Source organism: Saccostrea cucullata, unplaced genomic scaffold (assembly GCF_032062105.1).
Source record: "Saccostrea cucullata isolate Sc308-1 unplaced genomic scaffold, CSIRO_AGI_Scuc_v1 ctg135, whole genome shotgun sequence".
Taxonomy (NCBI): Eukaryota; Metazoa; Mollusca; class Bivalvia; order Ostreida; family Ostreidae; genus Saccostrea; species Saccostrea cuccullata.
The window spans coordinates 214781-228079 of record NW_026933790.1 but is presented as its reverse complement, the minus strand read 5'-3'; the positions used below and the strand labels follow the sequence as shown (position 1 = coordinate 228079).

Sequence of the window (13299 nt, the reverse complement as noted above, 5' to 3'; positions counted from 1 at the left end):
GGAAGACAGTATAATATATTTGTATGTCAAAAAAGTTAAATAAAATGAAAGGTATAACAAAACATTTATTGACCGAGTTCTCGCGCAAAATGCATTTTGTCGACCCTCGAACCAAACTGTCTGCCTTACGGCCTCAGGCAGACAGTTTTGTTCTTGGGTCCGACAAAACGCATGTTGCCCTCGAACTCAGTGAATAAATGTATAATATTAACCATCAACGATAACTGGAAACGTGGGATAATATGCATAACAGAAGAAGCCCGTAATACATTACGGTAATTACAGTATCCCAAGGATATCAACTATCGTTTTTATTATATCCATGGCATACTCTACTATCCAGACAGTGATTGCTTATATTTACATTTCATTGTGAAATAAAATTGCAAATTTAAACTTTAAAAACGTAGACTAATATATTTAACTTACACGAGGCCTCCCATGTCAATTTGAATAGTTCCCGCCCACTGGCGTCAAACAGCCACATGAGATTTACATGTATATTGGGACGAAGCGCCGTGATTGGATACTTGCTACACTCGTTGACATTAACCCGAATTTTTATCCCATGAATATTTCATCAGTGAATGAAAGGCTGTGTAAAATTTAGACGCTAATTATGTAAAGTCGAGAATGCAACATCTTCTTGAAAGTCCAAGGAAAACAGAGAATTGTATTAAGAATCAGCTAAATATAGTTATCACAGAGAAGACAAATAGAAAATAGATATATTCTTTTTCATCAATTTGTTTGTCAATAACTTACCTCATTCGATCAAATGAATTGTTGGAAGACATGTTCTCTAAAACCACATTGATATTTTTATAGCTGCAGAACTGTAGGTCTCCGAAAAAATATATTGACAGACCGGAGAGCTACAGTGGCATCCATTTAAAAAACTGTATTATGTATTGCCCACAAAAAGTGCGCTGTTTCTCGATTCATTTCTCCGTGTTTTTAAACTGTCATCTCAAAACATTACTAACCATGTGTTCCTAACATATTCTAGCTGTCACCGTTTCCATAAAAAAAACCATTCCTTATAATTGTTGTTAATAGCCGTCCTGGCCCTGAAATTGAGAACATCGGTCTATTTATACTGCCATTTTGGTTTGCAAGATAATTCCGTCCAACGCACTTCATGCAGATGTCAACCACGAGAGTACTTGATAGAGGAGTAAAGATTTTTTTTTAAACTATTTTTTTTTCGCAATTGAGGTAAGCATTTCTAAGAATTAACCCAGAACAAAACGCATTTTTTGCGTGCAATAAATATACAATTTTTCCAATGGGTGGCACTGTAGCTCTCCGGTCTGTCAATATATTTTTTCGGAGAGCTACAGTTCTGTAGCTAATATTTTCAATCAAAAATTCAAGCATCTTTTGAATATCAACCTTTGGTTAATATACGTAAAATTGCCCTTTGCAAGGATTTTTTTTGGGGGGGGGGGGGGTATAGTGACACACATACATCCCGAGTGTCCTTAGTTATTTTTAGCAATCAAAACTAATATCGGGAAAATATCTCCAACTGACCAATTCCTATTTCACAGGAACCTGATACACCAAAGAATTCTAAACTTTCAGACCTGAATTTGCACTTTAAAAGTTTGTGCAAAATCCCCCTTTTTCTTTTCTGTATTCAATCCATCATACATTTATAATTCAAAACACTCAAAGAAACTGATAAATATAATAAACTGCAACATAAATGGTTGAGCTGTTATCGAATTCGAGCCAGTAAGATGTGATAACCTGAAACGGTTATTTATAGCAGACCTAAATTACGAACAATGGTAAAATGGTAACTTTAATAGAATGATACATGTACAATATATATATCGTACAAAATATTGTTAAAACAAAGTAGCATATAATAATTACAGAGACAGTGATGGTTACATATAAATGTACATATATTTATCGTGTCATGTGTATAACTTAAAACACTTCCTGGGATCAGATCAGTTCACTCAGACTAGTTTTCTTGACTTTTTAAAAATAATTATTATTTAGTCAAAACATTTATAGCTTTTTTTGTTTTCTTTCACGATTGGAAGAAAACACAATTATAACTGTAAATTGTGGATCAAGTTCAAGGCAATTAATGAAACTAAATACAATGAAATGAATTAAATCCAGATCGCGTTAAAAGTTGATTAGATTTGAACGTCTTGCATATCTTAATAGATGATTTTCTTATAAATGCATGGCTATTAAACATTCAAATATTAATCTCTCATTCTTCATCAAGCTGTCCTTGTAAAACTTTACAAAACCAGTAATATATTTGCGTATAAAAATTTGGTTTCACTTTAGCAAACTTGCAAAGTTAACAGTTCATATACGTATTGATTATTAAGACTTAATTATGCAATAAAAACGATTTTGATTTCTCATTACATTATAGTAAATGTTAAACGAAAACCGGTTATTTGATTTAAAATGCTACATACTACAGATAGTACCAGAATACACAAACATGAATGCTTAAATATGTGCTCTATAATTTTGACTCATTTGACACATTTCACTACATATGTGATAGTTTTGTAGAATTTTCCCCTGTGAACTACTGCTATATTTTTCTCTTATACATTTGTAGCAATATCATCAATGATTATATCATATAGAACGTCAGCTGACTTTGGTTCATTGAATAATACTGAACAAGTTGTAATATGATTATCTGACAGCAGATGGCACTAGCGATGGCGGCTGGAAGCCCGTGGCGGATCTCACATTTTACAATTTACAGTGGCGATGCTGTCAGTCCAGGATTGATCTTGTTTTACCAAAGTTGATCCCACTTTGCGAGGCCCCCCGATTTGACCCCGCCTGTAACCCTATCACAGTTTCTCCTGCCTTCATTGTCTCTTCATCAAAATTTCTAGGATTATAATCAGCCTCCTTGGGCCCTAAGGCAGGACCCTGAAAACCGTTCTTCTGAGTCTATAAATAGAAATATATGTATAAATTATAATACTTTCAGATACTTTTTTCTGATCGTTTGTTTTTTTGTTGTTTAACGTCCCTCTCGAGAATTTTTCTCTCATATGGAGACACCACCACTGGCTGCAAATTTATCAAATACCTGGCACTCAGGCATATTGAAAATTACGAAAAAAAATTGAAGATTTGAAAAAGAATAAACTGAATGCATCAATAAACTGAATGACACTCATAGAATATATAATTCTGGTTTCTTACTAGTCTTCCTAAGGCATATATTCCATTCACAACTTGTGTCATGTTCTGTCGCTCATATAAATCTACCACCTGGAAGAGATCGATCTTTTTACACCCATAAGCCTCCGCTGCCTTCAGAAAATTTTCTATGTTCTCCATCATTTTAAAGGCCATAGTGTTTTCATTTATTTTCTTTATAGAACCTGGTTTTATTGTATTCATTAACCTGAAGAAGACGAAAAAGAAGAAATGTAACATCAAAATAAAAAAAAAATATTTGAATTTTTAAAATATTAAATGCACGAATAAAGTTATTGAAATCATTATTGAAGTAAGTTATTTTGTTTCTCTAAACGTACTTGCACAAAATAACACCATTTCTTAGAGCTTCCTGAAATGCCCGTTCCCCTAGAGGCGTATTTTGATCCGCTCCCTTAAAAAGAAAATAATAAGGTATGGACAACAATTTTTTTTTTGTTTATTAATTTCTGTGATGAACTGAAGTTGAGCGAAAATTTTACGGGGTCGAAGTAATGCAACAGGAAAAAGCCTTGCAGTATATGCCCTCTTATAATTTTTTATTAAGCATTTTTTTAATATATAAACTTACTGGAACCAATTCAATCCCTAACACAGCTTCTATCCATAGCCGGGCGCCTTGTTCCAGTTCTTCACTGTACTTTCCTTTGATCTGAGAAAATAATGTACAATTTTAAGAAACATGAACACACGTTTTCTGATATTTTAAATAAAAAAGTTTATGAAACTTTTTCACATTCAGCTTATCATATGCCCATTCTAAAATCGTTTCATGTACCGTTTTTTTTTTTAATTCTGTCCCTTGTATCTTTCTCTCCACTCACAGGCTCTTGAGGGCTGGAACCCCCCCCCCTCCCCCTTCATTTTTGTCTCTACAAGCCGTTTTTTAAATATATCGTTTTCGACTGATACACATATATTTAAAAACGGCTTACAGAGATAAAAGAGTTACATTATCGATATGAAGTAGTGCACATTTGACTAAAAAATAGAAAAAGGGTGTGTCGACCCCAGATTTAAAAAGAAAAAAAGTGAAAAGTCTGCACTCTGCTATAATATATCCTGGCCCATCTTATCTTTCCCAATCTGCATCCTTTGTTTCATAATTTTCTGCCCTTAATCTGCATCTCCAATATACCTAATCAGTAAATTCTGCCCTCCTTAATCTGCATCTCCAACATTCCTATCTTACATTTCAGTAAATTAAATTCTGTCCTTTCTTACATTTCTGCATCTCCAACATTCTGCCCTAATCAGTAAATTAAATTCTGCCCTTTCCTTAAACGTCCCCATGCATCTCCAACATTCCTAATCAGTAAATTCTGCCCTTTCTTACATTTCTCGATCTGAACGTCCCCATTAAATTCTGCCCTTTCTTATATTTCTCGATCTGAACGTCCCCAGTAAATTCTGCCCTTTCTTACATTTCTCGATATGAACGTCCCCAGTAAATTCTGCCCTTTCTTATATTTCTCCATGTAAACGTCCCCAGTAAATTCTACCCTTTCTTATATTTCTCTGCACCTTCCCACTAAATTCTGCCTTTTCTAACATTTCTCTGCGATTCCCCGCCTTTTTAAAATTATATTTCTCTGCAAATTTCCGGTAAACATCCAGTAATTGTCTGCCCTTTCTCATCTTCTCTGCAATTCGGTAATTTTTCGTCTTTTCTTACGTTTTTCTACTAATCACCGATACCCCCTCCCCACCCCCTTTATATCTTTCTCTGTTATTCCCCGATAATTCTTTGTCATTTCTCACCTTTCTTTGCACCTCCCCAGTCAATCCAAAGGCATGGGGCCTATGAGCCATGGCACCTGAAGAAAAACAACAGATTTTATTTAAAATACAACTGTAAACACATTCTCAATTTCTTGGCATTTGTTTAATTTTTTATTCATAATAAGACGCCAGCTATTGACGATGAGGGGTTGTAAATTCTATTGAGAAGTTATGATTTGAACCGCGTATGAATTATACCAAAGCATACACACCCCTCAAATTATCATTTTTTTCGTACTTGTGTGTATTTCACTTCTTGTAACAGGAGGGCGATGTGAAATATTCTTTATAACTTTGATAGAGAAGCGTGATTTTCACTACATCAGCTGAACTGTAGCTTTTGACAGGAAAATTTTGATATGATATAAAAATGTAACTGGACCATGCTACTCATGCTTGTTTGATAACCGTATCATAACAAATCCACTATCATTACTGTATACATGTAAGTGGAAATTTTAGCAAGACGCAAATTTAGCGCTTTGTCCTTAAAAATGAGTATAATTTTATATTTAGCGAGATGTAATATATGCTACATTAAAGTCTCATTAAAGATGCCATTACAATTAAAACAATTATTTTTTAGCGATATTCAATTTTAACGATCTCAGCACCCTCGCTAATAATGCTAAAATTAAATCCTCGCTAAATATTGTGCTACTGTAGGTAAGAATTTTTTTCACTATAGAGAATCCCGATTTTCGACCATTAAGTCATGATATATGTAAATGTCTTTTTTACCCTTAAAACAATCCCGAGTGTAAATCTTTGTTATATGTAAGTGTAGGACCCTCACTTTCACCTAGAATCAAGGTGAATGTCAAGAAAGTAAGTAGCACAGGAGCATATAAATCTTCTTCAGTTACCGACATGACATCTCAAGTTTCACGGTAATCTGAATCGACGCACATTAAAGAGGGAAAGAAGATCCCATATTGTCAACGATCCTAAATGTGTAGGACATGTGTAGGACAGGCGGTCTTTTGATTCGATAGAAAGATGTTATGTTCGGGAAAAAAAAATTGACCAAACTGGTAGATTCTCTAAATTGACATTTTATTAAATTGCTTGTCACTCATAGGCGTCAGAACCGGGGGGGGGGGCTAGGCGGTGGGGGAGCTTAGCCCCCCTCCACTTTTTTTTTTTGCAAAAATAGACATAATATAGGCATTGAAAATTGGGTTTTACCTTTTCTGTTGGTTTAGCCCCCCCTTTCAATTTGCTTCCGACGCTCATATCACTAAAGTATTGTAATAATTGCAATAATTTCTTAAATTTTCATGACATATTGTAATATCTGGTATATAAAGAGACAAGCTAGTAAATATTCAGAATGTTTCAAATCCTTTTGAAATATATATATATATATATATATATATATATATATATATATATATATATATATATATATATATATATATATATATATATATATATATATATATATTATATTCAATATATATGTTCAAATATCAAAGAATCAATAACTATATGTAATGCGGAAAACAAATCATGAGATTTCACTGTTTTATTTAAATTATTCCAGGCATTAGCTAAATACAGAACTTTTCATATTTAACAGTATTAAGAATTGGGAAGGTGCTTAAGGAGCCGTTTATTCTGGAAACAAATTAACAATCATGGCAGAAATGGTATGACGCCAGATTAGTTACATAATAAATCTGTATTTATCATTCATTTTACAGTCTTATCTCGATCTGAAGGTATTTCCAGACTAACTCCCTTCGCACCGTGGATATTCTCTTTAATATCTCGAATCTTTAAAAGTTGATTTTCTTCAAGTGTTTACTTTAATCTGAAAACATAACACGTCGTGAGAGTGTCCATTCAGAAAAGCCCAATGCGAGAGCCCGGTTTCTAGATAGTTGTGGGACTCTTAATCCAAGTACTAAGTGAACACAAGCATTCTCGGCAGAAAACAGAATTATGGTACGCCAAGCGTTTTACAAATTCACACATTTTACAAAATGTCATATTTAGATATACAAGAGAATTACACTGGATTTGCATTGGCTTAAAACTGTTTTAGAGTGTAGATAATCCAGCTATATGCCGTTTCAACCACTTGCGATAGTAGAATTCTTTATGTATGGACAAATAACATACTTAATGACAAAGAATTTGCTTTCATATAGCAGGAAATATACTCCAGCTCCGGTGAAAAGTTGGCTCAACAGGAAGTTCATTAATCATATGCTTTCTAGAAACGATATACTGACCACGTCAATTGTTAGTTTTCAGTTACTTTTAGCAGGTGATTTAAATTGTACCATTTTCATAAAATATATTGGAAAAAAGCCAAACTAAACAAATGCACAGTTGAGTACCATATTTTCCAATAAAAATGAGGTCAGAGGGGTGTGACAAGTCAATCTATGTATCATTTTAGGGAGTTTATGGCACAAATATCAATAAACGTTTGAGAGAACTTTAAACAATTTGAACATAGCCTTTGTTTTGTTAGTGAATGGCTAATCTCTTTATGGGTGGTCGTTTTGCCCTTCTTCCTGCTTTTAATATGTCCTCTAGACATGTCTATACATTGACAAGGTGCGACGGGTTTCAATCACTTTCTCTGATTACATCGAATTATTCAATGGAAGCACTGCTGACGAGGTAAAACAATAAAATAAAAATTCAAAAAATGAAACTTTGCAGTGCCTCTCTCAAGAGAGGCCATTTTTATCAGTATTAATCAATATATAATTCCATCAAAGGGGCACAAACATGAATGTGAGTGAAGAAGCGCTGGGAATGAGGAATGTGGCACTGCAGCGTGACGGACATTCCTCGCATAGAAAGGTAGCCGAGCATGGCACATGGCGTGAAATCCTCAATGTGTTTTCGGCACACATTTAATTAACAGCAAAGTCAGTGTGCATGCGTTTCAATTAATAAAGATAAACTTATGAAATATGCAATCTACAAGAAAAAACAGCAAGTGAAAGATAAACATGCTATTATTATTATTATATATATCTTTAAAATTTTTTGTAAGATCCCCAAAGCCTGGCCTTGAATACGCCGGTATGTTGTAGAATAGGAGTGTCTTACCTGTAAAACACCTGTCCAAAGTTCTTTAGCTAATCCCAAAAGTTATCCTTGTGCGTTTTTGGGAAAATTCACCGATAATAACAAATTATGACGCTACGATAGTACAGTAGTTACTATATATCCAATAGTGGTCAATGAACTAATGAGATACGTCGTGCCTTAATAGAGTAACATTTCCTTATTTGGAAAAGTAGATGGCGCTCTTGAACTAGTATGGTGGTCCATACGGATTAAAAATATTTTTAAACAAAATCTAAGGTGTCGTCATGCTACTATATTTAATAAAGATCAGTTTAATCAAACAAATCCAAACTTGTTACTACTGTTTTTTATTTGACATTTTGTAAAAGAAACATGGAAATTGAACACTATTACAACAAGCTTTTTGATAACCGTGATAATTTTTATAACTTTTCAGTCATCAACTTCCCTTACGTATGCAGCAATTAAAGGACTTGGACACAGATTTGAAGTTAATATTTTCTGTATAATATCACGATTTATATATTTTACAAGCATTTCACAAAAAAATTAATTAAAAATCTTTTTTCATTTATTAAAAGTTATCAAAACTTCAAAGTTTTTGGCGGGTTTGATTGACACATCCTTGCACTTTCACAAATTTTAACTTTATTCTTAACCCTTCGGAAAAGTGGCAATCTTTTTGTGTATTAATGAGAAATATTAAAACTTTAATCCACAAAAACAATTTTATTCAGCGTAGAAATGTTACAAAGCAAAATTCCTTCACAAGTACCGTCATTCCGAACTAAGTCTTGTGTGCAAATCGATCACACTCGTGTTATGTACACATTTTTTGTAAACAGGACAAGAGCTTTATTATTGTTGATTGTTTACGATTCACCGGGTGCGTTCAATCGTCAAAGTCTGCTCACCACAACTGCACGGACTGAGAATATATTGTGTGTTTGTTTTGCTTTCGAACATGTTCTTCTCTGATTTTTCTGGATTATAGTATTAATATATTTTTCATTTATACACAACAACGTTGCCACTTTTCCTAAGTATTAAGAGTAAACTTAAGATTTGTGAAAGTGCAGGGATGTGTCAATCAAACCCGCCAAAAATTTGAAGTTCTAATAACTTTTAAACGAAATAAGATTTTTTATCAATTTTTGTGTGAAATCTATTAAAATATATAAGTCGTAATATTTATACAGAAAAAATTACCTTCAAATCTGTGTCCAAGTATCTTTAATATACTTACACCAAGTTCAATACCGGTAGAGTCTATAACATAACTCAGTCACGGTTTCCGGGAATATTATCTCCGGTATGTTTTTCTGTTATAAAACACATGTTCGATCCTGATGCATATACTTTTATGACGATATGTATGGCAAGTTGGCAACTTAATTTCGAACGATAATCGGAGACTTAATATTATGACACCCAGGTACGACTTCACGAAGTTTGTGGTATTTAATAGTAAACATAACTATTAATAGACTGTGTTTTCATTACCTATCAGTATCAGTACTATATGGGCAATGCCAAAGTAGACCGTGAACTATACTTAGTATGTGTGTACACACTGCAAAATATCATTACCATTAATAAGTATGTTAATCTTCCGAGACAAAAAGAAGGTATATATAAGGAGTCCAACCCATAAAGATAAGTAATTATCTTTTAATGTGAACCTGGGATAATAGGAATTATAGGTGCTAGAAGTAAATAACGTTCAACGAGCAATATACCATGATATAGGTGTTCAGCATAACCCAGTCACTGTTATAATAATCTAATAAATTGATCACCATAACTCAGTCAATAAAAAACATTATAATCGAAAACAATAATGTAGCCCTTTAAATTTTTTTTTTTTGGGAGAGGGCTACAACTCCTTAGGATCTCCGTAATGGTGCAAAGCGGGAGCGATTCATTCCCGCAGGGATTTCAGCTCAAAATGTCAGTAAACGGCTTTTTTATTTAGGCCCTATATGTCTTACCTGGACTTTCAAATTATGGTTATCCCGGACAAAAATCGATCCAAAAATATACAGAACAATCCATATATACGTATTTTTCTTGAATGTCAACATCACAACTTGAATTTATCCGCCATGTTTACTGACCTTGACAGATTTTATTTTGGGACAGCCATTAAGATTAAGGATCTATAGGAGCGGATTTCTTTGGAATTACCTTATTTTAAGCTTAAATATCGCTGTTTACGAAAAATGACACATGGAATGATTTAATTTATCGACGTTTAGTGTTACTATTCATCACAATTATTTATAAACATCGACAATTGCTTTATTTAGTTGTTCTAAATTTCAAGCGAAAGTCTCGGTACGTCACGCGTGAACTGTCATGGCTGCTGAAAAAGCGACAAGCAATCACACAGATTTATTTTACATGGTTTTCGCGTTCAACGAGCTATGATGTCGACAGTGAATAAAACTTTCGTCTTATCAGAAGTAAGCTGAATGTAAAAACAGTTTGTACTGCCTGCAGTCGCCCGTATTTAAAAAAAATTCTGCACCATTACGGAGATGCTGTGGAATTGAAGCCCTCTCCAGAAAATATCAGATAAAAAAAACGAAGAGGGCTACATTATTGCAACTAGACAGAACCCAGTCACTGAACAGTGTAACCCAGCCACTGAACAACAAATCCCAGTCACTGTTCAACATAACGCGTCACAGTTCCACATAAACAAGTTTATAAACTACCGAACCCAGTCACAGTTTAACATAACCCAGTCACGGTTCAACCTAACCCAGTCAAGGTTTGACATAACCAAGTCTCTCAACAACCTAACTCAGTCACTGTTCAACATAACCAAGTCTCTCAACTACCTAACCCAGTCATGGTTTAACATAACTAAGTCTATAAACAACCTAACACAGTCACAGTTTAACATAACCAAGTCTCTAAACAACCTAACCCAGTCAAGGTTTGACATAACCAAGTCTCTCAACAACCTAACCCAGTCACTGTTCAACATAACCAAGTCTCTCAACTACCTAACCCAGTCATGGGCAAGTCTCTCAACAACCTAACCCAGTCACTGTTCAACATAACCAAGTCTCTCAACTACCTAACCCAGTCATGGTTTAACATAACCAAGTCTATAAACAACCTAACAGAGTCACAGTTTAACATAACCAAGTCTCTAAACAACCTAACCCAGTCACAGTTCAACATAACCAAGTCTTTAAACAACCTAACCCAGTCACAGTTCAACAGAACCAAATCTCTAAACAACCTAATCCAGTCACGGTTTAACATAACCAACTCTCTAAACAACCTAACCCAGTAATAGTTCTACATAACCCAGTCTAAAAACAACCTAACCCAGTCATGGTTCCAGATAACCAAGTCTCTAAACAACCTAACCCAGTCACGGTTCAACATAACCAAGTCTCTAAACAACCTAACCCAGTCACGGTTCAACATAACCAAGTCTCTAAACAACCTAATCCAGTCACGGTTCAACATAACCAAGTCTCTAAACAACCTAACCCAGTCACGGTTCCACATAACCAAGTCTTTAAACTACCTAACCCAGTCACGGTTCAACATAACCAAGTATTTTCCATTTTAAGAGAATTCGCAGTATTTTTGTCAATAGTAAATGAGTGTTACTGTAAGATTGAAAATAAATATATAAATTTTGCATGCTATAACATGCTCTCATAAAAGTATTGGTGTAAATATGCACCATTACAAAAACCTGCTAATATCATTACATCATGCATAAAATTCCTTGTTTATAAACCCATTTTCTATATGAAAATGTTATGGCAGATAAATTTTTCTTCAAATCAATACAAATACATTTAAGAAAACAATTTGATTCCATTTGTTTTTAAACATTTACTTCATAATGTTAATTAAACAAGATATGTTTTGTGAAACACTTATTCCCCCACCCCAACAACTGGAATATTTCATGTGCAAACTCTGCAAAGAAAGTTAATGGAAACTGTTGGTGGACAGACAGACTGACCGGGCAACAAAAAGCAGCAAAGCAATATGCCCTCCCTTCATGGAAGAGGGCATAAAAATAAAGTAAACCCTGAAACCATAAATATTCAGAGTGCTAGGTATGTAACTTGAAGTTTTCCATCAATTATTATGTGGAAAGACAGCTATCACTGTAAAGTATTCATTACATCAATTTTTGAAGCTGATATTTTTTGTTTTATATCTTTGTTTCCCCTAACACGACCGACCCAATTACATCGCGCCGACTGAAAAGATTTTTTTAAATAAGATTATTCAAATATTTTTTTATTGTTAACCAAGTTTTATAAAATACAATTTCATCAAAATCAGTTTTTATCAGGACGGCGGACATTGTTCTACTGTGATTTTCAAGCATTTGTTGGTAACAAAATGACGTCCAGATGTGATTACAGGGCATTAGCTCTTCATAAAACAATGGCGACGTCTCAATCTTATGCTTTTAGCTAATTGGAATTCTTCACTCTTGAAACAATTCGATAATAAAATTTACCATGAATAATTAAGAGTGTTTCGGAGGTGTCTTGGCGTCTCCATGTGAGTGAATAAATTTTCGAAAGGGACGTTAAACAACAAACAAACCTGTCTTTGAATTTAAGGTACGTAAAACATGGTTAGGACCGCCTCATGAGTAGATGAGGGGGCCACCTAGTGAAAGCATCATTCAATTTCACTGCATTTTATTTAAATGAGTTTTGATCTAATAACCAGTTCATCTATGTTCCTATGTTTACTATTTGCCATTATGGAACCATAGGAGTTGTTGTAAATATGTCTGTATATTCATCCTGATAAATATAATTCAGATGTCCTTTCTTAATGCCTTTATTTAGTGGTTAAACTTCGTGACTATGACATTGTATATAGCATTTTTTATCATTTGTACATTCGGTTTGGTTCAACTAGATATTGTTAACATACTCTTTCCAAATAGTTTTGAAATCATGATTCAGCTTCCTGAGACGTCCAGTGTATTTTTGTTTAATTAGGCCCTTGAAGATTGGTTGTTTCTTTGCTTTTAATTCCTTCGAGATTTGTTAGGACGAAATTTAAACATTTCCCCATTTAGACATACTCAGCACTTTTTTGTCATTAAGCAGTGGGTAGTCTTTTTTGAGCCAGCATCTTCTGCGACACTGGACATAAGTTTTTATGGTCCCCTTTGAAGGACCGTTTTCAACGTTACTCATTGGTGATTTGAACCTGCGATTTAAA

At 34.0% G+C, this 13299-nt stretch overlaps 1 protein-coding gene across 1 annotated transcript; it reads right to left on the bottom strand.

Moving 5' to 3' along the window:
* Positions 1–1793: 1793 nt before the first annotated feature.
* LOC134239355 (myophilin-like) lies at positions 1794–8283 on the bottom strand. The gene is made up of 6 exons (XM_062721523.1): positions 8086–8283; positions 4990–5045; positions 3800–3880; positions 3549–3622; positions 3211–3415; positions 1794–2952 (listed from the first exon to the last, which is right to left on the bottom strand). The coding sequence occupies exons 2-6, from the start codon at positions 5038–5040 to the stop codon at positions 2770–2772; spliced, it is 594 nt and encodes a 197-aa protein (XP_062577507.1). The 5' UTR covers positions 5041–5045; positions 8086–8283; the 3' UTR covers positions 1794–2769.
* Between the last annotated feature and the right edge of the window lie 5016 nt (positions 8284–13299).